At 35.9% G+C, this 25,864-nt stretch overlaps 1 protein-coding gene across 5 annotated transcripts in view; it reads right to left on the bottom strand.

The window, feature by feature from the left end:
- Positions 1-674: 674 nt before the first annotated feature.
- Positions 675-25,864, bottom strand: part of LOC117995795 (polyhomeotic-proximal chromatin protein-like) — a 55,226-nt gene continuing 30,036 nt past the window's right edge. For 3 of the 5 annotated variants that reach the window (XM_069509014.1, XM_069509017.1, XM_069509015.1), the window contains exons 16-29: positions 25,580-25,667; positions 24,405-24,514; positions 23,482-23,589; positions 22,979-23,068; positions 20,751-20,828; positions 17,493-17,660; positions 16,836-16,974; positions 16,127-16,290; positions 15,187-15,322; positions 13,662-13,753; positions 12,276-12,357; positions 11,663-11,844; positions 10,887-11,106; positions 675-8,678 (exon numbers count right to left, since the gene is read on the bottom strand). In XM_069509014.1, the coding sequence (XP_069365115.1) occupies positions 10,888-11,106; positions 11,663-11,844; positions 12,276-12,357; positions 13,662-13,753; positions 15,187-15,322; positions 16,127-16,290; positions 16,836-16,974; positions 17,493-17,660; positions 20,751-20,828; positions 22,979-23,068; positions 23,482-23,589; positions 24,405-24,514; positions 25,580-25,667 (1,656 nt within the window). In that variant the 3' untranslated portion in view covers positions 675-8,678; position 10,887. The remainder of the gene's footprint in view (positions 8,679-10,886; positions 11,107-11,662; positions 11,845-12,275; positions 12,358-13,661; positions 13,754-15,186; positions 15,323-16,126; positions 16,291-16,835; positions 16,975-17,492; positions 17,661-20,750; positions 20,829-22,978; positions 23,069-23,481; positions 23,590-24,404; positions 24,515-25,579; positions 25,668-25,864) is intronic. The other 2 variants (XM_069509016.1, XM_069509018.1) reach the window with 2 other exon arrangements.

The following is a 25,864-nucleotide window of genomic DNA, read 5'->3' as shown; positions in this document are numbered from 1 at the left end:
CCAACGGGACCCTGTTACTACGACTACGGCGTCCGTCCGTCTGTCTATCAGTGGGCTTTTTCTTGTGAACCATAATAGGTAGAGTTGAAATTTTCACAGAACGAGTATTTCTACAACAAATAATAAAAATATTAAAATTATCGCCATGAAATTAAAAAAAAAATGTTATTTCTTGTACGATGGTACGGAACCCTTCGTGTGTGAGTCCGACTTGCACGTGACCGTTTCTTTTCTATCGTTTTGTTATCGTTATGGCCACCCCGCCTGAAGGCAAAACGAAAATGCAAATCATGATCTACAACCTGTCAGAAATATCTGCGCACCTCACTGGAATGCGCTTTCCTGCAGCTAGCCTATTTTCACCTATCCAGTACCCAAAGAGCCACTACGTTCACCACTACGTAACACAGTACAGCGGTACTGCTTGCGTTGGTAAAGGTACTGGCAGTTGGCACTGGTAGAACGTAGTGTTTACGTTCTACCAGTACCTTTGCCAACGCAAGCACGTTGCATAACGGTATTGAGCCAGGTTCTCAGATATTTCCGACGGGTTGTACCACAGAGGATTGTATGTAAGCGACCATGGAGTTAGGAATCAGCTTAGCTTATTACTAAGCGTCCGTCCATATGTACCAGAATGATTTTTGGAAAGGTGTTAAATAAAATCATTAAAATCAGTCTCATCCGCTTTATTAAATTTAATACCATGGTGAAACACTCAGCTCCTAGAGAGTTGAGCAACGTGAATTGGATAGTCACATTACATAACATACGCTTAGTACGTTATACACATTCAAGTAACTATTACGACAAGAGATAACAACAAAGTAATCCGTAATAATCGTAAAGCGTTTTGGCAACACGCTGCGGCAGAGACAAAAGTAAAAGTAAGTTACCGGCCAGGTAATACATGCATTACTTGGTTTATGACAAAACTCCATAGGAATAAGTGTAGTCATACCAACTTTAGTAAAATATAAATTATTAAGTGAACCAGCGATAACCAGGGCTAAGTACCCCAAAAACCAGAATTTACCTAAGATCAACGACCTCTATGCACCAGGCCCTAAATGGGTCATCCAGAACAAAAATCGTGTACTATGAAGCCGTCAAATAAGTATGAATATCACACTTCTATAGGACATCAACTTTCAAGCAAAAGCGAGTGGCAGCTCACAATTTTTTTTGTTCAGAATGACTGTCAATTACGCAGTAAGTAGAGGTTGTAGCCTCAAGTACTTTTAAGGTACCTATCCATTAAAGCAGAGCAGAGCGGAAACGTGCAAAGCAGAACAATGAGATTCCACAGAAACGCAAAAAGCGACGTGACGTATACCTGATTAGTTTATTGAGCACATCCCCGCTTTGCTCCGTTTCAGTGGTTAAGCACCATAAGGGCGCGTTTCCACGGACGCAGAGCTGGGTGGAGTGGAGCGGAGCAGAGAGTGAATTGGCCAATCATAGTGCTCGAAATCTCCACTCCGCATCAGTGGGAACTGTGTAGGTTAGTGGGTTTTCAAATAAAATAAATGAAAACATTACATGATTTTAACATAATTTTTAACCGATTCGGACGGCCCTTGTACCATAGAGCAATAACAAAACGCATACTTCTTAGGATAGTACCCAAACCGATGATATATTCACATTTCACACTCGAGACTACGTATCGAACCTATGTATTTACAAACAGAACACTGGCGACTCCGGCAATTTTATTTACTTAAATGATAATAAAAAAATGTTACCTATAATAATAGATAATTTTATAGTTTTTCATAATTTATAGTAATTCAAACCTATTTCATATGTACATCTAATCTATGTATCTTATATTTTAGATAAATAGGAGATAAACCGGCCTGTGTCGTATTGAATGCGATACGAGTGACGACTGGTTGATCGTAAGATTAACAAGTAGTAACGCACTCAATACAATGGCAATGCTTCTACGGACTGTCTCAAATACAGGGAATTCAAAATGATTTTCAGTGATTAACAATTTTTAGCATCCTTACAAATCTAAATTCCTAAAAATATGCACCGATTTACGTAAAATAGTTTCGAATTCCTGAACTTTTGAGTAATAAGATCACCGATCTGTTTTTGGTATACACATTCATGTGTTTATTAACTTGTTTAGTGTAGTAAACTATAATTATAAACTACATACATAGTACATACTATACAAAATCCTAAATAAGTTCTTCAACCACTTTCATACGGGAAACTTTTTTAGATTTCACTACTGACCTAACTACGTAACTATTTACAACACTTATAAGGCTAAAGAAATACCAAATGGTGATTGATACATTAATTGAATCGGTATGAGTTGAATAGAAAATAATAATAACGCACACCACAAACGATTATAATAGCACCATAGATTTAATCATTTACGCTATTTATTTTTCTGAATTTGAGTAACAAATTAATTATTATAAATAATCTTAAATCATACCTACGTTTGGTGTACGTGCATTTCCAACTTTATGTTTCAACGATTGCACTTACAACAACTTACTAACTAAATGAACTTCGGCTATCCTTCAGAGAAATAAGCGAGAAATGTGATCAGTTCGCCGTGAGCTATAACACAATATAGCTGGAAAAATGAACCAATCTCATCGGTTGATTTTTCTAGCTCATAGCTCATCTTCATCGCACATTTTCGATGCACAGCCATAATGTGGGTCTGTCGATAATAAAAATAGGACTTGAGAAGTATTTAACGATATTGTTTATAAATTTACCCAATAGTAGTTCAGCAACATCACATTCACTCAATATTAAATATTATAAAGGCATGCTTAATAAAGTCTTTATAACTTGTAGTTCAAAACGAACAAATCATAATCTACCACGATTGAATTTACGACAACACAAATGAAATAAGGATAACTACGTACAATACAATAACTGATAGTATCACATACAGCGAAAGAAGAATAATATAAATTAAATATGATTTGCAATATCATCATCATATCAATTCACTGTCGGCCCACTAATGACATAGGTCTCCTCTCAGAATGAGAATGGTTTAGGACTATGTCCACCACACTGGCCAAGTGCAATGCATGGATTGGCAGACTTCACAGTTCACACACCTTTGAGAACATTATGAAGAAATCTGAGACGTGCAGGTCTCGCACGTTTTTCTTCACCATTAAAGCAAGTGGTGTTTAATGCTTAAAACACATAACTCCGAAAAGTTGAAGATGCGTGCCCAGGATTTATGTACATATATATATATATATATGTTTAAATGATACTAACATATTTAAATAATATTCATTTTATAACTGATATTCAAAGTACATATAATTTTGTCATACATTCACTCTTAATAATAATAACTCATATGTTATAATATAATGTTAGCCAAGCGCTAACGTGCCTTACTTTACCACAAAAATAATAATGTTGGTAGCATTACCAAATTGGGAGTGAAATTATCATGAGCTGACCAGGTATTCTACTACCATTTGGACGCGATAGACTTAGTTTAAAGCCTTCTATACTCAATCACACAGAAATATTTTACTATCTGTAGTATTTATTATTAAACACCACATTATTCATTATGTTTTATTATTATTATTTACTAGCTGCGCCGGCGAATTTCGTACCGCCTAACAGTCGAGATTTTTTCAGGCAATTTTTTAAATTTTTCTCTCCGTAAGAACCATCCTCGTACTTCAAGGAATATTATAAAAAAAGAATTAGCGAAATCGGTTCAGCTGTTCTCGAGATTTGCGATCAGGAACACATTCAGCGATTCATTTTTATATACAGAGATTATTTATACTTACACCATTTTCAAAAGATTGCATAGTTCGAAAGACATTATGTAATCTCTTGAAAATGTTGTAAAAATAGATTCAGTCGACGACGCAACGTTTGAACATAAATAACGATATTATTTAATAGCCAAATATCTATGAAAATAGTTATTTCACGAATCAAGACCATTCGCTAATGAGGGCAGAGCTCCTGAAGTGATATATTTTTAAATTATAGCTGATATAAAGCGTCAAATTTAACTCCTCACGCGCCATTTTAACTTTATGTGTCAAATTTTCTAAAAGTACGATTTTAGTTCTTATTTTAAAGGTGAACCATAGATTTAAGATGGCGCGGGAGGAGTCACTTTGTACGGACTATACTTTACTAGATATTTGACATTTAAAAAGATAAATAATATAGGCATACATATTAAAAATAAAATAACGAAGATACACATAATCATAAAATAATATTAAATAACTAAAAAGGTAACAAAGAAGAAAAATATTATTTCAATAACCGAGTTCTTGTTATAATTTGAAAACTGAAACTACCAATTTATGTAATATAATTTGCACGAGATCGGTAAAATAATATAAATTATTTTGTATTGAGAAAAACAGGTGTTTGTTAACCTTGTTAGTTATCTCTATATCTTATAAAATATAAGCCCAGTCACTTTCAAGTTTATCCTGGTAAGTAAGTATTTAACACTTTAGTATTGATTACATCATTATTGATTGACTAAATAAAACAATAAAAAGCAGTAATTTCCCCTCCTAAAGTATTATTGAATAAGCAGTAATTTTTCCTCTTAAGGTATTATAATAAACATAGGATCGAGTTAGTACAAGCTATTATTTAAATTTGCTGATCTAAAATCCAAATGACTGGGTTGTATGCAAATTGCTTATAAACTAATTAGGCGGAACTTTCGACATTTGTCCCAGGTTTATAAACGCATTAGACGTTAGTCTAATATAAACCCCATTCGTATAAACAAAAGCTTCGTCCTTCAAACTCGTTAATCAAAAACGGTTATTCCGTTTATCCCCCCTAGGGTGGATACTCGGAAACGCAAGTTCACCCACCCAGAGGACAGTCAGAATGCGTAAATTAGACGAACTTTTTAGGGGGAATAAACGGAATAGCTAGATTGATGCCTGTTGCACACGATACGATTATATTATGGCAATTTATTTTTGATTGCTCCGCTTATTGTTCCAGATTGATCCATATGTGTTACCGAGCAACTATTGCTTACAAAATTGACTATGTAAGAGCACCTTTACTAGGCAAGCGTTTTGACGTTTGATAAAAAGTTGCTGATTTGACTAGTAGGCACCATCCCTATTGTGCGGTGTGAATATTGATTTGAACTCTGTAAGCGTGGACTGACACGATCGTTCTGGTAAGTTGAGCTTCCATTGCTATGCGCCATTAGAAAGACCACCTACGGCCAAAGTAGTCCGTGATTAAGTCACTCGCTCATCAAAGAGGTGCAGCTGTCAAATGTCAGGTCTTGCTTACTATAGACAGGAAACGCTTGAGCACAACTATCAGCTTTTATGCACCTTTGTAAAGGGCTCTCAAGATAGCAAAATGAAATAGAAGTGAATTGGTGTGGGGCAGTCCATTTGACATAATAAAATTTAGTAGCCAATAAAATAGTATCGCACGAACTAGGCATTCGCAGTAATCAACGTGTTCTTATAAATTGTACTACATAATATGTGGATACTGAGATTTTAAATTTTTAATATACATACTTCAAAATTGTGTTGTTGAGTAATATTACTTATCAAAATAATTAACTAGGCATGCAACGAATATTGTGTGAAAGAATATAAAGCAACCTATTGATGTTAATTATTGGTACAAGCTAAAACAAAAGCGATTTAGTAAATTTTATTAGCTTTTATGTAAGATTGCCTCATGGGATTACGTAGAGCGATAGAAAGTAACTTCTAACCAGGATTAAGCAAATATCCCCTTTTTATGTGTATTATATTCGTCTGCCACTGCACTGTTTCAAAATGCCCTTTTATATTATATACTCGTATTTAATATGAAAAAATGCTACCTATTCGTTGCAAGACTAATACGACAATACATTAGTATAGGCTATTGATCATGTCCTAAAGAAAGGAACTAAGACGTTCACGGGTTTTATTGCAGGAATCGTTCAATGGGTTATAATGGGTGAACATCTTAATTCCTTATTGTCCTGTTTTTTTAGGACATAACCAATAGCCTAGTAGCATTGTGAACGGAAATCTTTAGCGTCTTAATAATTATAAATATTTATTAGAAAGCGATTTCTCTTGTTTAAACGATACGATACGATACACGGATATCCTAAAAAAATTATCGTCCATGTAAATTAAATTAATAATAATAATAATAATAATCGGCTTAACCACGAATACTGTTACTTGTTTTATTATGGAACCCTTAATATTCTAATGGTTAACTGAGAGTTGATTTCGATCTATACGCTATTTGTATAGGCTATGGAATACGCAGGGAGTGCAAATGTTACTCTGTCAATGCCGCATGTAAATAAGTTTGTCGCATTATATTTCCACACAGAATTTTTCAGATTTATCCCTTTACTTGCGCCACATGCCTTCATCCCGAATTTCAAAATTGTGGCTGAACGGAAAGTTTTGAAAAGCTGTAGTTAACTTTTTATTGAGCTAAACTGCAAATTTTTAAAGCAATTGGGTATGACTACATCAAAAATAAATTATTTCTCAGTGATTATTAAATAGAGGGTCTTCCAAAATACGTAAAATTCACATCCTTTGTTAGTTTTAAGTGTAATAACCATTTTAAATTATCGATTAAACCAAAAAAGCACGTCAAATCACGTCGTGACGTGTGACGTCACATACCGGTATTTCATAGAATCTCGCATACTAAGCGCGCGTTTGGACGTTTGATAAAAAGTTACTGATTTGACTAGTTGTCAAATACCGTAGAGGCCATTGACCAAATATTCAGTGTAATATATTTCTACTTGATGCCTCAAGCTGTTCCTGAGAAAAGGGTTTTTCCCATTATGAGGTGCAGAACCTTAAAAACAATTTTTTGGTCACATTAATTATTATTATTATTATTATCAGTTACATCGCCGATATTAAAAGAAAGTACCCTATATGCAATAAGAATATTTTAAATACTCTTTATAACGCTTGCCAATAAAGAATCGTATCGAAAAAACAGGTGTTAATGATTCGATCTCGCTTACACAATCTATCTGTGTATAGTGTGAACGTGAGACGGAATGATTAGTGCCACTACGTTTCAATTCGCTTTTTTAGTGGCATGCTTTATACCGGTAATTTCTCGTACTGTGTACAAGTAGACCAGTAAAACAATATAGCGTTTGTACATTGTGCATATAGATTTACTATATTAAAAATATGTTATACTTAAAAATATGTCATAAAAACTTTCCGATGGAAAATTTCGAGCCTCTCATTTCGGAAAACAGCTTATTTGATGATTGTTGTTTCCTTGAAATAATAAGCATGATTGTAATTAGTTTGAATGTCTTCGTTAATATATCGGTATACCACAGTACTTGATTAGTTCTTGGTACATAAATTATAATGATCGCTCCTGGCACGCGGAGTCATACGTGGGACCATAATGCGCGCCTTACTTGCCACGAAGGATTGTAAATGGTATAACAGAAACAGCTTGTCAACCTTTTATAATGTTCCTTCGTGTAAAAACCACTTTGCCATCTGGAAGGTTCTAAATGAATGCAGCTGCATTATCTTATAACGTTATTTACATTTGAGTAATGAACTAATAATAGACCTAAATCTATCAAATGATAAATAAGAATTTGTTCAATGCTTGGGTCGGTAATATCAAATGTCTCAATTTAATAATTAAGTAGTCCCTAAAGGTGCTTTAAACCTAATCTGGCGGGAATTATTGAGTTCAACCAAATGGTTTAGATATAATATGTGGTATAGTTTACATGCCCTCCTCATGTAAACTATTTGCATGAGGGGGTACAGAGACCGTTAAATCTTTTGTGTAAATATACACTAGGTATTGTGACTTTCGACCGAAACATGACCTGACATACCACTATGCACCCGAAAAACAAGGTTATTAGAAGGAAAATCAATTGGAAACTTGAATTAAGAAACACCATGCATAGTGAAATGGTCAAATTCACCACAGCTCGTAATATCTATTAATCAACAAATTGCAATAAATAATTTAAACTTCAGGCTAACGAAATACGGGTAACATTTAATAATAGTAGTAGTATAATATATACAATATAATTTATTCTACCTAGCTATCTGTACATGTGTTTTCTAGATAGACATATTTAATGATTCTAAATAATTATGTTAATTCACAACAAAAACTATCTTGCTACACTACACTTAGATTTAAAGCGCCTTTAGGTCTTGTTTTAGATATCCCATTGTTTTACATTTTCAAAAAACATTGGCACAACATCGCAAGCCTAACATGGCCGACCTTAAAACCCCATAACAAAGTATTATTGTCTAAGTATAACACACGTATATTTACATTATAACACACTGGTGCTAAGAGGGTTATACACATATCTCTATACAAACAAAAAATATTTCCTGGGGAAAGGTAAATGAGAGTTAAGTAAAAGTTTAGTGAGTCGAGAGATTTTTGTACAACCCAATACGCACGATTGATGTGTTAGAAAAAACTAACGGATACTTAAACTAAAATAGCTTATGACTAAAATTATTTACACTTAAAATCTTAAAATACGTGATTTAGTAAAATTTGTATAAATTCTTACTATTTCGTAATGAACACTTGTTGATTCGTATAATTGGGTCCTCAGTTAAAGGGACCCTAAAGTATATCTGAAAGAGAGAAAAAACTAGTTAAAAAAAGTCTAATATATAAAAACAAAAATGTTTTACCTATGTCCTTTATAGACTTTGAAACCATCGAACCAATGTGCCAAAAAACCAGAAAGGCAATAATGTGAAGATGGTTTTATACTACTAAAACAATGCATCAGGCACATTTTTTAGCGTAGTAGGACACGCCGGGTATCCGAAATGGGTGTGTGTGATGTGTCTGATGTGGTGTATATGGGAAAGAAATGAACTTTGGTTTTTTTGTTGTACAAAAACTTGCAAGCTATCAATTACAAATGTACAGTACGCGGCCGAAAGTAAAGTACATCGGCCTTTAGAATAACATTACGGCTTTGGAGAGCGTTGTCTCTGTTACTCATACTTATATGACGTTTTGTCGGTCTCGACGATAGGAACGTCGCTCTACAAATCTGCTATCTCCTTCTAAAGGTCGATGTACATTACTTTCGGCCGCGTACTGTACATCCTTCAGAAACTTTAACCAATCAGTCAAAGAAAGTCACTTTCGCAGTCAGCGCGCCAAAAACCTAGAAACGCTAACAATTTCCATTTTTTTTTTAAAAATGTGGGCCACCTTGAATTTACATCATTGTCGCAATTAGTACCCCGAAAAACCTGTGAAATGCTCACTCTTAGGTACATGTAGCTTTTGCTCGCGACTTTGTCCACTTGATATAATTTTTAGACTTTACTTGAAAATAATAAATAAATAATATAAATAAATGTTTTATTTGCAAAATTGTGGGCATAACAAGTTAACAATAACACAACAGTCCCTTACACAATCGACTGTCACCAACAGTGTGCAAATATTTAGCTTGAATTTAATATTAACATAATTATACATTTATAATAGAAATCGAAAACTTTAGTCACTTAATTATACTCGTATATAATGTCAAACAGTACAATTTCAAATTACTCAGTCAAATTATACAATATTATAGATTACTAGATTATAGATGTAACATTAAAATAGTTAGGTTAACTGGTTATTTTTAGTATGTTATTGTCGTTAAGATATTCTTTTACACTGTAATAATTTTTCCGATTGAGAATTTCAAAAATTTCTCGCTTGAATTTTAGTAACGGCATATTTTTAATGTAGGTATATAAGACAGAAAGACAAAATTTATTTGGCAAAAAAATAAATAAAACATAAGCATAACAAGACATTATTGACATAGATCAGTTATAATTATTACAAAAACATTACTGTGCACCTGTTTGCCGAACTAGTAAAAACTGTGTCTCGGAAGACAGGACCTCCAGCTTGGTGAATACAAAACAAACTACTAACTAAACTAAAGAAAATATGTGCGTGTAAGTCCATGTTATGTTTGCGTGTGCGTGTGTGTGGGCGTAAGTGAATGTGTGTGTATATCACTGAAAGAATTTTCAGAATCGGATTATTAGTTCTGGAGATTACCCCTATATATAAACTACTATTTATTAACCGACTTCAAAAAACGGAGGAGGTTCTCAATTCGTCGGAATCTTTTTTTTTTTTATGTATGTTCCCCGATTACTCGAAAACGCCTGGACCGATTTTGAAAATTCTTTTTTGTTTGAAAGGGTATACTTCAAAGTTGGTCCCATTTCAATTTGGTGAAGATCTGATGAACATCTTCGAAGATAGATACTGGAACTCCTCAACGGATAAGAGTAAATTGCTCGCGATCAGTGTAATAGCTTAGTAAACAATAGATTTTTAACCAGTCATAGCATAATTCCATGGGGCCACTAAAAATTGTGAAATAAAAATTTTTTACAAAAAAAATAAAAACCGACTTCGTTACACAAACACTAAAAATTGAAAAATAATTTAATTTATTACCGAATATATTATGTATACAAGAGTTAATATAGTTCCATAATAATATTTTTTTGGGGTCGGTGCCAATGAGGTGCCATTGTGGAGTCCCATAAAAATATGAAGTCTAGACGATTCGCGCAGCTAAAGCTAATTGGCACCGGCACCAAAAAGTATTATTATGGAACTATATTAACTCTTGTATACATAATATATTCGGTAATAAATTAAATTATTTTTCAATTTTTAGTGTTTGTGTAACGAAGTCGGTTTTTATTTTTTTTGTAAAAAAATTTAATATTGGTATAGAAAGCCAGCTTTCGATGAAAGAGGTGCAAGTAGTGTACTATTATATCTTGAGGTGCAGCACTCACCTCAGTCGTGATCGTTCGTTGTCTGCTCGCTCTCGGGCCGCAGCGAATCGATGCAGGCGACGATCTTGAGCGCGGGACCGAGCTTCATAGACAGCGCCATTACCAAGTGCTCGGGCTTGATGAGGAGCAGAGCCTCGCCGTCTACCTCTTGCATGAGGAACTCGTCCGCGTACCCCGCGCACCCAGGGATGTTGCGGATGAAGTCGCACACCTCCGGCACCTGGAAACGGATCTACAGATTAGGCCGCGTTCACTTTAGACACAAGAATGTATTGTACGTTAACGTACGACTCTGGTCGAATGAATTGAGTGCTCACACTGGTTACATTTTTAGTCGTCAGAAAGGTAGGTGCAATGCTATCACTTATGAAGATACTAGCTGATGCCCGCGACTTCATTCGCATGGAATTAGGTTTTTAAAATCCCAGGGGAACGCTTTGATTTTCCAGGATAAAAAGTAGCCTATGTCACTCTCCAGGTCACCCATGCAAAAAATCACGTCAATCCGTTGCGACGTGATTAAAGGACAAAACAATAAACCAACAAACAAACACACTTTCGCATTTATAATAAGGGTACTGATTTTTTCTGATTCTGAGACTACAGTCTGCATTGATGGTCATGTAGTTGAATCATATTTTTGTTGAAAAACCAAATAAACAAGTATTTCGGTGTGATTTTATATTTCAAACGGGCGACGACGGCAGAGAAATATCCAAAGAACTCTAAAACTCGTACTTCTGTAGTGAGCTGAAAGGAAATACAATATCACTCACGGTCCACTTGTGAGCGTTGGGTATCTTGGCCTGCGAGGCATCGTCTGCGGCCGCCGTGTCCGCAGCTTCCGTTGACGCAAGCTCCGACTTAGCGTTTGCGTTCTGGCCCGTTGCTTCATTTGCTTCGTGACTCGATGTGATTCGCGGTAAACTTGAACTGTTATCCAACATTTGTTTTTTGCCTACAAATAAAGATTTATTTAGCTACAACCACTGAAATGGACAAGAACGCTGGAACAAGTTTCCCATACAAAATTACAGCTATTTTTGTATCGACTCGAAGTGCCCCATAAGTTGCTTCCAGCATACTTGTATTAGTAAAGAGCAGTGGCTTCAACACAGGAAAAAATAACACAAACTACAGAATTAAAATTCAAACAACATAAAAACAAGAGGTTACGAGTTAGAAAATAAAAGTAATAAATATTATATGTTTTTGCTTAGGAATATAGATTAAGAGCCGATTGGACAATCCGTGCGTTATCCTTACCTGAGAGAAAAAACATTTGAGAGATTTTTTGAGAGGAATTACTTGCACAGGTTTTCTACGGATTAAAAAATCAGCCTAGAAGACTAAAACTAATAATAGTTTTAATGATTTTTTTTAACTTACGAGGCGGCTCATCTGGCGAAGGTAGTTTATTCTCTTTATCTTGTTCTTTATCTGCACCCCATTCCCGAAGCGGTCGGTTTACCTACAAATTGTAATAGTTTAATAGTTTATTTCAAATAACTTAAGTTTACAGTAGCTGTAGGAGGTTGGAGCCTTCTTTTAGGAGTAGGCGAACTACTCCTGTGTCAGAAGACACCGCTCTTCCTTAACAATATTATCATCAGCGATATCAAGCAAACGTGTGTGAGTTAGTAAGTGTATGGATAGATATATGTATGTGTGTATTTGTGTGTGTGTGTGTGTATAATAACTTTGTATTAGTAAAGGTAAAAAATCTTGCAGCTCAAGTCTAGGATGGGAAATATGTGCACGAAATAGTGAAGTAAAAGAAGGCAGCAGATCCATTCAATTACAAAGCGCGATAAAATTACGACAATCAAGATGAATCAAACTTTTCTGATCTTCTTTTTATCAAATAGATATATACAATATAAACAAAACTTCTTTGGTCTAATTTATATATCAAAATACAATTCAAACTAAATCTTTCCTATATATAAAATGAATCGCTAAATGTGTTGCTGATCGCAAATCTCGAGAACAGCTGAACTGATTTCGCTAATTCTTTTTATAGTATTCCTTAAAGTACGAGGATGGTTCTTACGGAGAGAAAAATTTAAAAAATTGCCTGAAAAAAAAATCGACTGTTAGGCGGTACGAAATTCTCCGGGGCAGCTAGTACCATATGAATTATTCAAAGTTCAAACCCTACAAACACACTTTTCTTATCTTGTCCATAAATTACTTTTTGTTTTTTTTTGGAAATTAACACCGTCAATATTACGTCATATTATTTTTGACAAATAACAACGTTGTTAAGTAATCTATCGACAGATTAAAAAACCGGCCAAGTGCAAGTCAAGCTCGCGCAATGAGGGAAAATTCCGTACTACAGTCGTATTTTTTCGACATTTTGCACGATAATTCAAAAACTATGATGCATAAAAATAAATAAAAATCTGTTTTAGAATGTTTCATATGATACCCCACTTGATATAGTCACTCACTCCGAAAGTTGAAAATACTAATTATTAGTTCATGGCCACAATTTTTTTTGTGTGATCTAACCCTAAATTCACGGTTTTCTGATTTTTCCCCAAATGTCAGCTATAAGATCTACCTAACTGCCAAATTTCATGATTCTAGGTCAACGGGAAGTACCCTGTAGGTTTCTTGACAGACAGACGGACGGACGGACGGACAGACAACAAACTGATCCTATAAGGGTTCCGTTTTTCCTTTTGAGGTACGGAACCCTAATAGATAGGATTCATTATGATTTTGACCGTTAATCGAAAGACAAAGAACAAAATACGGAATACTCACAGCGAATGGCTCACCAGCCTCTTGAATCACGTACCCTTCTATCACATGCGTTAATATATTCGGTTTCACCATTGCCTTCGGTAAGCCTTTATCTGCGTTTAGAAACATTTTCGTTGAATATATAAAACAACTGGCTGATGCCCGCGACTTTATTTGCGTGGATTTAGGTTTTTAAAAATCCTGTCCATTCTCTTTGATTTTCCGGGATAAAAAATAGCCTCTCCAGGTCTTTAACTACATCCATGGAGAAAATCACATTGATCTGTTGCTCCATAGTAGAGTTGTCAAATAATAACTTAACTATTCAATATATTAAATGTAAAAAGGTATTGAAGATATTGGATTTTCATATTTAATATAAAATAGAGTAATTTTAGAGCGGTGAGAATGCACGTGAGCAATTGCATGCTAACAATAGGCTACTTGACACTTTTTTTAAGTTGGTCTTAAATGGTTAATATTTGTCCTATTATATCAAAAAAATTAACACTATATTTTTTTGCGCCCTAAAAACCGTAAAACTTTAATTTAAAAATATATTTTTCTTAGCCACCTGAAAACACTGTCGGCCATGTTTGGCCGATAGATTATCTGTGCTCTGACGTCATGCATTTGTAAACAACAGCATAACCTCCCAAAGTTTAATAAACATGACTTCTATACTAGTTTACATGAAAAATATAGTAATTATCGTTATTGTATCATCCGAGAATGTAAAAAACGCATCGATAAAGACCACAGGAAAGTTGTGGATTAGAGTGCCCAGTGAAATAAATATACGTAACACGCAAAGACTTGCTTAAAGGGATCCTATCCTATATGACTAACGACTTCAACCCAAATTTATTTTTGCAAAGATCACTTTGTTGTAAGTCTTACTTAATAACTTATTCAATTTATAAAGAGAAAACGATATTTTTTTACGTTTACTATGAGTTTTTAGAAATATATAAAAACTAGCTTATGCTCGTGACTTCGCCCGCGTGGACTTCATAAATTTCAAACCTCCATTTAACCCACTCAGGGGTGGAATTTCAAAAAATCCTTTCCTAGTGGATACCTTCTCTTTACCTACAAAGAACACACGCACAAAATTTCATGTATCTAGAACCAGCTGTTTAGATGTTTAGGCTGTGCGTTGATGTATAAGTTAGTCAGGACTCTAAATTTTATATATATAGATACTACGTTAGTCCCCGCGTGACATAGGGATGACATTTCTTTGTTTACATATTAATGACGTCACATCATGGCTGACAGCGTTTTCTGCGTTTCAAATAAAAATAAAAACTGTATTTTTTTAAATTGGATTTATATATCCATCCTGCGTTTTTAATAATTGTTATTGATATATTTCGTTGTCTTAAGCAAAATACTATAATAAATAATCATTTATTGGACGGAATTAGATATGAGTCAAGTAGCCTATTATATAGGTATGCTCTATTCTTTCTCATTGTAGAGGAAACCCGTGCGTAGCAGTAGTGAGCTAGCGATGGGTCGATGATGATGAAGTGTAAGTTACCGTGCGCAGCCGGCTGGCTGATGTGACGGGACGACGACTGCGAGGTCTTGAAGAGCGGCGCCGGCTGCGAGACCGGTGTGCTGATCGCCGGCGTGGGCGTCGCCGCCGAGCTCGAGCACGCGACCGTCGTCACTACCTACAACACAACACAGCAAATCAACACCAATCAACATCCGCGAAAATAAGTTAGTACAACGCTCTCTCTGTTACGTAATCCCATACAAATGATAGAGGAAAAAATCTCAGTGGCCGTTAACTATTTAGAGTTACGAACCAATCACAAATATGTTTTCGAAAAACATTCGAAATTCAATTAGAAAATGTTTTCAAAAAATATTCCAAATTCAATTAGAAAATATAGTTTCGTTTGTGATTGTTTGGTAACTCAAAATGGTTAGCGCACTGAGGTTTTTGCCTCTATCATTTGTATGGGATTACGTAACACAGAGAGCGCCATACTAACTTCTTTCCGCGGATAGGGTATAGTTATGGCAACGCATATAACGATTGCGATTGTTAAACAACATTGATCCAAATCAGTACAGTACTACCACTCTTACAAAATACGACAATGTACCTGCGCAAAATTCTTATTTTTGAAGAGCGCGAAAATATATCAGATAATCATGACGCACGCTAATTGTTGTGGCTTAGGCGCAATGTTTTGTACGCGCGAATTATGGACGAGATATCATGAGTCTATGTTGTTCTTGTATTATAAATCGTACGTCAAACAGTAAGGTCTCTATTTCATTTTCATTGGTATACATTCGGTTTTAGCTGGCGTTGGCTTGCGTTGCGAACTTTGCCGATGCGAGTTACAAAAGTGGAAAACATGGGACACGACGTATTGGCGCCCAGTGTCTTGCAACCGTTCGTATGGATGATAATTCACGATCCGCAGAAAATTCGCTCCCTTTGGACAAAGTTATAATGTTACCTGTGGCGCCACCGCTGTGGTTTGCTGCGCACTGCTGGGCACAGGCGCGGTGCTGGTCGGAACTGTGGGCGCGGCAGAAGTGGGTGCGGATTCCGTCGTCACAGAACTTGTAGTGTCCATCTTAGTTGGACTCTGCTTTGTTGATTCTGTGGGTGTGCTGGGACCTTAAAATATAGTATTTCGGTATACTTTTAATCTTTATGTATACAAATTGGGCTTCCGTAAGGTTGTGTCCGCAAAACTCGGGAAACAGTCGATGGATTCACTTGAAATTTTTACGCAACGTTGGATTTCTATATAAGTGTTTTTATAGAGAGAGCCAGCGCGTGCCAGACCTTCATTATTTTATAAAAGCTGAAACTTTATCTTTAGTTCCTTCCAGTTTTGGAAAAAAACCAGCTTTTGAAACCGCGCTGGCTCGTAGTCCATTGTATTAAACTATTTATGCTCACGTTTCCACTGAAAGGGAATATTTTACTCCCCTAAAAGTTAATATGAGATTGATTAAAAGCAAAGCGTGGCAGGGCAAATTATATTTTTAATTCTAAATTTAAAAAACAATTAGAATTATACTGTCGTCATTATATAGTCAATCATTCATCACTCATGATTGACAGATTGACTGACGCAGAACCTGTAATGGACGCTACAGTGTATTGTGTAACGCTATTTGTCTGTGCTGTTGGATAACCAATAAAAAAATAGTTACCGGTAGATGTAGTGGTGGAGACAGCCGCATCGGCAGAGGCGGACGCGGATACGGAGGCGGGAGCGGGCACGGGTGCAGGCGACGCCGGCTGACCGTCGCCCTCTGTCGGCTGCGTCGTCAGTTGCTGTACTACCGCAGTCTGAGACCAAGAATCATTTGTATAATTTTGTATTACTTAAAATACTCGACCTCCGATTCTGTGAGTCGGTACGCATTAACTTTACGGAGATATGTGCGTTTTACGCAATTAAATATCACCTGCTTTAACAGTGAAGGAAAACATCCGAGGATTTATTTTAAATTTATACACTAGCGCTCGGCTGATACAGTCTTAGATGGAAAGCACTTGGCTAGAATATTCACTCTTGACCTGAAGATCAAAATCCTCCGAAGGTCATATATTAAAAGTGGGCTGATGCCAATCGTACCAGCTCGAATTAGAAACGAGGGGGAAAATAGTTTTGTACGTGTTCGTGAAATTTCGACTACGTTCGGGTGCAGAGTGCAGAGCTTGCCTTGCGGTACGATAGTAAAAACAGTGAAGGAGGAACTAGCTCAAACAGCTCTCCAGAATGTTCTCAAAGATGTGTAAAATCTGCTCATTCTAAGAGGACACCCGTGCGTAGTGGGCTAGGGATGTTGATTGATATAACTTACCGGTGGCGCCATCTGTTGTCCTTTATCCTCTTCCCCCTTGACGTGCGCAACGAGCGTGGTTTGCGGTTGAAGCGGCATCACTGCGCTTTGCACCGGTGCCGCGATCAGTCCCACCGTACCCTGCGCCTGTAGGGTGAGCTGTCCCGAGCCCAGGGTGCTCGCCGATACCTATCAGTTCATATTACGTACTTTAACATTGTTCAATCTACAATAATTACACCCTACACTACGTCATAGTAACCTATATATTCTGTTTCTTTATACTTTACGGCTCTGAGCTCTAGCCCCTTTGAGCCTAGCTTATTTCAAGGTAGCCTTTTCAGCAAGGATGTGCGAGAATAACGGGAGTGAGTTTAAAAAATATCAATATGTTCACTTCATTTTCATAGCTTATCTCTTAGAAATCACTAATCCTAAAATTAGCTAAGCTACGAAGGTGAATGATTCTTTTAATGGGATTCACAAACATTTGTCATTTCGTGTACTCGCACATCTCTAAAAGAACGGCCGCCTGAGTACCCGCTGAGGTTGAGCTTTAGACAGGGGCGGGGCGTGGAGCGTACGTCTCGGTCACATTTTTATAGACAAGCATCCTAAAGGACAATAGCGTCCAGACACTTAAAGTTCTCTTGCTGATCTGACCGCACGCTGCAAGCCCAGCAGAGCTAGTCTAAGTCTATATCAATTTAACGTGGTACCGACTAAGCGTTCTGGTATCATTTGGAAGTTTTGGTGTATACGTGTTTTGATTTAATACGAAACCTAGCGACTTATTTTACAACTTCAATACTATACTGTTGATATAAAATAAGTCAAAGTCAAAGTCAAATGATTTATTCAAAATAGGTAATAAATTACTCTTATTGATTGTCTGGTATAGTGTTAGATTTGTAAGATAATATAGTGGTGATAATTATAACGCAAACTTAAAACTAAAGCTACGAGGGTTCCAAACGCGCCCAGGTCTGAGAAGAGCCCACAACAAACTCAGCCGGGTATTCTTTTTATTATCACCACTTTACAGTATATTTACTATAGTATATTTACTATACTTACTATAGTATATATATTTACTATAGTATAGTATATTTACTTTAGTATCACCACTTTATAGTAATATAAATTAATGTTTCTAATATGCACGTACCGCATGTACAATTAAGAATAAAGCAATAACAAAAGCGCGAGTTCAAATAAACAAATTCTCGAACAATTTGATTATTTTTCCGAAGCTGAAGATTTCTTAATTCTAGAAGAGATAATATGATATTTATATATATTAGTAATAAAAGAAGACCGAAGTTGACTACTGGTTCTTCAAAAAATAACAATTAATTTAATTTTTCATGCATATATACATAAATCGTAAATGTAATGACGGGCCATGCATATATTTAAGGTATAAATAAATACACATCTATCACATTATTAAACCATTCATCATGCAGGCGTTTCCTTACATACTTTATATGATTAAATATACCTACATAATTCCTAACTCATATTACAATGAGTTCTGTTATACAGTCGAGCAGAGTGAAAATATTTAGGTTGAATTGAAAAAGCATTCGAAAGCTTAGTAAAAATATTTTAAATCATTTTTCAGCTAAAATGTGAACAGCGCATATGGGTTAAATGAAGAAAGATCAGAAAAATCTACAAATTATGACTCGCCACCACTAACGAAGCTAAGCTCAGTCAACGAAGCTTAGGGTGAGATCTATAGAGCGCACTCTGACTTAGCTTAGACTTAAGACAGAGTTAAAACGAGACAGAGCTATATCTCTTACATAAATCTGTCTCGTTTTAACTCAATCTTAAGTCTGAGCAAAGTCAAAGTGCGTTCTATAGATCTCAGCCTTAGTTTGCATCGTAAAAAGACTCATACTTCTTCCAACACGAGCGTAGTATGCCATCAAAATAAGCATTGTCAAAAAAGTACAGTACTTCTATCTTTATAAGTTATGCCGAAGAAATCTCATTCTAGAATGGCGCGAAAATATCTCAGCCAATCATAGCGCGCTTCTATCCGCTATTGGTAGTTGCCTACGCGCCATATTTTGTTCGCGCGAATTATGAGCGAGATAGCACGAGTCTCTGTTGTTCTTGTGTTTAAAATCAACGTCAAGCATTTCATTGATGTACATTCGGTTTTACTCGGCGCTAGGCATTTACTTATATATTACTTCGTATGGACAAGGCCATTGAACAAACAAAATGGCACCGACTCAGTGGTGTTTTAGCACCAATGCAACCTCAATGACGTCTTGATTTCAAACGGGTCGTTCATTAGTATCTAAGAGGTGCGCTGATTTTTTTGGTTCCAAAACAGTGAAAAATTTTGTTCGCTTGGGCATATCTTGTCATTTATATCGATGGCGTTAGGTTGTGCTTTACTGCACAAAGGAATTATGCCGACGAGGCTTATAAAAGTGGTAAGTCCTGTAATATGACTTTTCGCCAGAAATTCGATAAATATATTTCAATAGATTTTGTGATACTAAAATAGTTAAAAATTACAAAAAACGTTATTGTATGCTAATTATTTCAAACTGTAATTTTCAAGTGACAGTCGAAGTCTTATCTGGTTCGCAGTGTATTCTGTTAAACGTAGGTGCGAGCTAAACGAAACGCACGTGGTGGAATCTAAAGTATGAAAATACACGTTGCGATTTGAAATAAAGGGAACTCAGTTTCCATTCTACCAGAGATCTACGAGGAAGCGTAGAGTGTATGAGCCCATCAATAGGCTTTATTTTGATAGTTTTTTTTCACGAAAACTCTGATAAACGTAACTATGTCGCTACACATCCTAGCACATTTAGTAAAAAGGAAGTAGGTACTAAATTAGTTTCGTTTGAAGTGGCAGCTACGTACGATACCGACGTTCCTGCATCTTTAGTACAAGTACATGTCGGCAACGTTGATAGATTTCAAGCATTGGAATTTAGATCGAATCGAGAATCGAGTTTTAATGTTATGCATTCCAATTATTTAGTTATTTAATTACCAATTTTTATTTCGACAGACATTATTATTTTACCATCGAAACACTGACGTTAGCCAACGTTTCGATTACTCAAAATGTTCAAAATCTATCAATGTTAGCGAACTATATCAACTCATACTATATCAACTAGGGCTCTAGTGAACAAAATAAACAACGACGAGAGAGAGAGAGCTACAAGAAAGAGATTACAAGGATCATAATGACATGCCAGATGAAGTCGAAGAGATTTAGAATGAAGTCCGGGCTACCTCGTGGTGCAATATCGCCGGGGAGACTTGCACGAGGGACGAAGAGAGCAGCGAAGCGCCATCGAGCGTCAGCCCCGACTGCCAATTGTACCGCATCATATTGTGATACGCTAACCATTACCGATGCTACATTATCATACTAAGACTAGCTTATGCTCGCGACTTCGGCCGCGTGGACTACACAAATTTCAAACCCCTATTTCACCCCCTTAGGGGTTGAATTTTCAAAAACCCTTTCTTAGCTGATGCCTACGTTATAATAGCTATCTGCATGGCAAATTTCAGCTCGTTCCATTAGTAGTTCCACAGTAGTTTGAGCTGTGCGTTGATAGATCAGTCAAGTCAGTCACTCAGTCAGATTAGATTATTTAGATTTTAGTATGGTCAATTCCGATTTTCTCTTAATTTCAATTAACTACTAGGATTATCCCTATGCATATAAGGTTTTACAGCTAAAATGGCTGTCTGTTAGTCTCCAGTCATATTATTAAATTAGCTAATTAGCTAACTAGTAATTAAATTAGCTAGTTAGTAATGACTGAATAGGTATTTCTTGTCAGAACGGAATTATATCAGTACCCTTATTATAAATGCGAAAGTGTGTTTGTTTGTTGGTTTGTCTTTCAATCACGTCGCAACGGTGCAACGGATTGACGTGATTTTTTGCATGTGTATAGATAAAGACCTGCAGAGTGACATAGGCTTTTTTACCCGGGAATATAAAAGAGTTCCCACGGGATTTTTAAAAAACCTAATTCCACGCAGAGGAAGTCGCGGGCATCAGCTAGTGTAAAATAATATTATGGACACAATAACTAGTGTGAATATTGATGATAAAATATAGTCCAAGTAAATAACGTTTTTAATTTCACCTTATAGAAAAAGGTAGTGTCGTATGTAATTTATGATGATATATGACCAGCCTACACTGTAGATACATATTAACTGTGAACTGGCAAAATGTCCTACCTCAAAATTATGCTGATTTCCTACTCCGCAGTGTAACAGTTCACGACAGTTATCTATAGTACGCGACAGGTCAAGATGACAATCGGGGCATGAGGCAAGGGGATGCTCCACACACCCGCACGTCACCCGCGCTATACTGCACCGGGTTAGCGCAGAGGCTGCGCGGGTATGCAGGGCGTCCCCACCCTGATTGCCATCACCACCTTTCGCAAACTATGGTTTGGAACGAAATTCGAAAAACACGCACTCAATCGAGGATTTACATACACTGGCAAGCTTATACAATCACTATTTAGCTGAAGGAAACCCGTTTTTTTTCAAAATTGACAAAATTGAGATAGTAGTGATTGCCAGTTCCCAGTTGATACGTTAAATTTTTCCTATATACATATATTTATAATGATTTTGGATCATAATGCAATTTTTAGTACATCACTTTTCCGATTTGCTAGTGAATATAAAATTAAATAAGGTTTTTCATATAATACTCATATAAAATAGAGGACGCAATCTCTAAGATTCCTGTTTACCAGAGAAAACACAACTAATATCGAATATACAAAGGAAACCATAGGCACAAAAATATAGGGGTCGAATAGATACAGTCTAAGTAATCATACCATTATGCTTACTCGCACGCATTTATATTAATAGTGTTTTACGAAAACGTTTGTACTTTGTTGGTACATGCAATGCAGACATGACAGTTAAAAATTACTTGGTCTTACATCTACATCCATTTATTCAAATATATAGCAGTAATTTCTAAATAGTTAAGTTTTATTAAGCTCATATAATAGTTACACGTTTAAAAAAGCCAAACACCCTTTAACAAAGTAATTTTGTTTGATTTTGCTAGTTAGACGTATTTTCAGCCTGTTTTCAGGAAAACATTCCAATCCACAATCAAATCATAACCCATATTATGTCAAAATGACATGACATGACATCGCAAAAGTATACTATGATAATCAAAAAAAATCAGAAAATATCTCCAATGCGAGGAGTGATTATTCCAGCTCAAAGGGTCGAAATCCCATATAAAGCCCCCATGTTAATAAGTCTGTGTAAACAAAAAAAGCTTTAGACAGATTACTTTGTTCAAAAAAAGTTGGAGGTCACAAAAGACTTTGAAATCCACTTTGCTTGTGTGCAACACAGCTTTTAAGAAATTACATATAACAAAAGGTGTTCTGAGGCGGTCATTATTGCATGGCTTTTCTTTTTCAATCAAATATATTTTAAGAAACGGTACTTACCGTTTGCATAGGCGTGGTATGGTTCAAACCGGCTTGCTGTTGTACCGCCATGCCGACGGAGGTCTGGACAAGACCGCTTCCAACTAAGGTCTAAAAAGAATATAAACATGTTAAATAGAATTCGTTCAGAATTTCTATCATAACTTAATGCTGGCATGTACAATGATATGGCTATTTTTTTCTCCGTCCAATTATACATCGTATGAAGGAAAGGATTATTTTACTATCGAATGTATATAAGGTTACTCTAGTTAAACGCCACGATTTCATTAAAAGGTTGTAAGAGATATTAAATTTTAACAAGTCAGTCTGACTGCTTCAAGTAGTCGATAGCAATTGACAGCGACTGCTCGAGAGGTCCTTGTAAGTTTTATAAATAATCAACTGCCATACAGCCAACCAACCAACAGCTTGTCCGGTATGGCACAAGCACAAGTCTAATTCATAGTGTTATTGGATTCTGTAACTATTTTAGATGCAATAAATTTTATTTAAGGACTTACCTGTGGCTGTTGTTGTAACGCTTGCACTTGCGCGAGGGAAGCGTTTTGTGGTTGCTGATTGGTACTGATTTGGCCCAACAGGGTCCCCGCTTGGGACATACTACCCAGCTGTAGAATGTTCAATTTCGTTAATTTAATTTATTAAATAGCATTATCTCTATCAGAGAATATCAGACACGGATACTAACAAAGTATATGAAAGTTTTTTTTATTTGTTATTTTACACCGCCATAATAATTATCACAAAAAAATATTAAAACTGCAATCAGTACCGGACGATTTAAACGCCGCAATTTTGCCGCGCTATCATATTATATACGCTGACGTCGTACATCATTATCGAACGATTCTGTTTTGCTGACCGTTGTTCGTGACGTCCCTTGACTTGACCTAACCAATGAATTCTGCAATTTAGAATGTTCGTGCATATTTAGGTTTTTAATTTTTTTAATTACTAGATAGATACCCGCAACTTCGTCCGCTTAAGTTTCAATTCTTAAAAATCCCGTGAGAAATTTTCAATTTTCCTGTCCTTCCACAGGTGAAGTCAAGTCATATAGTTGTGATATGATTTCCGGTCGATGGACATAATGATCAAACGCATATATCCACTATTCGTTTGTCCCATACCCCTGATTTAAATAAAATTGTTAGATTTAAAAGGAATGCTATCATTTACAACACGACACAGTGTGGCTAATTCTATTGTACACAATCTCAAATCTAAAACTAAATTGGCAGGTCTAAATATGGAGCTTTCCTTTTAACTATGTTCGCTGCGGAAAAGCTTAGCATTACTTAAAGACTTGTAGAGTGCAGATTTAATTTAGTTAAAAAAATGTGTACAAAATGATTAGTCACATTGTGATAAAAATTAGCACCACTGAGCATAACATGTTTAAAAATTCTGTGGATTTTCTTACCGGATGTATTTGTTGTACCATAGAAATCGTCTGAGGCATTCCTGTCATGGGCAGTGTTTGAGACACGGAACCGACGGGCAGAGTCCCCTGCTGCATGCCCAACGTTAGTCCTGGATAAAGATTCATAAATTAATTGATCTGATGTTCACTGAAAGAGTACTTATACGAGTTTCTATAGTATTCAAAAACGAAATTCAATATCTATTTCACCATACATTTAGAAATCAAAACCCCTGTAGCGAAAACATTGTAAAATATAAATCGGAAATACAGAATTTAAATCAAATATTTCGAAAACTAACAAAATTTTCAAGATCTGCGAACTTGTAACAGTGCCCCAGAAGAATTTAGACTGATTTTCTTAAAGAGTTCCGTCTTGAAATACGGTCGAAATGAAAACCTGGTTTAATGTAGTTGGACAGCAAACTTTTCAAAACACATATTTTGTCATATTAGTCCCATAATTCATGATTTTGTGAGTCTTCATTGAATAAATTGGTACAAGTATAAAAAAGCAATTTAAAACTGCGCCGTTGTGTTACAGCACATGAATAAATATAGTGGGGGAAAAAAACATAAGATGTCCATAGTATTTGCAAAATCGACCGAACACGATCATTTGACTGACAAAGCATTTTTACATCCGTAAACAATTGAGGTTTTGGTGGCATCGTCATGTCACGTAGAATAAAATTCAAGGATTTTCTAGAATGTTAAAGAGTTGGAACCACTGACCTCTAACTATGTAAATAGTACGCTGTACTTGCGATTGCCAACCTGTTTTTGAAACAACATGATTTTTGCCATTTTGGCGCTGCTAGCAGCAGTAAGCGTCATGTGAGCGTACTCGGAACTAAATATTAGTGATGAGAGTGATGACACAACTGTCAACAAGTGAACGACTATTTCCAGCGTACTTGTATATTTCCATTTCAGTGGAATGAACGCAATAACACATAATAAATAAGTTACGCCAATGATAAAACTATCTAAACGACAAATCTAAATATAAATTAAAAACAAACACATTTCGTATAGTAGGCGATAGGTCGAGATGGCAATCGGGGAGGGAACACCCCGCACACCCACACGGCCCTCACGGTGCGTCCCCCCCGCCTCATACCCCAATTGCCCTGTCAACCTGTCGCGGACTATATAAGTGGTAACTTATTTACCTTGTTGTTGATAGTGTTGAACCATTTGTTGAGTTTGTTGTTGTTGTTGATGGAGCAATTGTTGCTGATGCTGTTGTTGTTGTTGTTGCTGTGGAATACATTAGAAACGTAATGATTGTAAAACAGCATATGTAAAAAAACATTTTTGTTTAGACAACTCAGGCAAATGTCAATAAAATATTTTATGCTGAAACTTGTTTCATGTGAAGTTTGTTCCTTTGGCTGTTATAATATTTTTTAATCCGTGAAAATTTTTGTTTAGCTTTACTTTACTTATCTTTGTTG

The sequence above is a fragment of the Maniola hyperantus genome, chromosome Z (assembly GCF_902806685.2).
Source record: "Maniola hyperantus chromosome Z, iAphHyp1.2, whole genome shotgun sequence".
NCBI classification, from domain to species: domain Eukaryota; kingdom Metazoa; phylum Arthropoda; class Insecta; order Lepidoptera; family Nymphalidae; genus Maniola; species Maniola hyperantus.
This window is presented reverse-complemented; position numbering and strand designations above follow the sequence as displayed.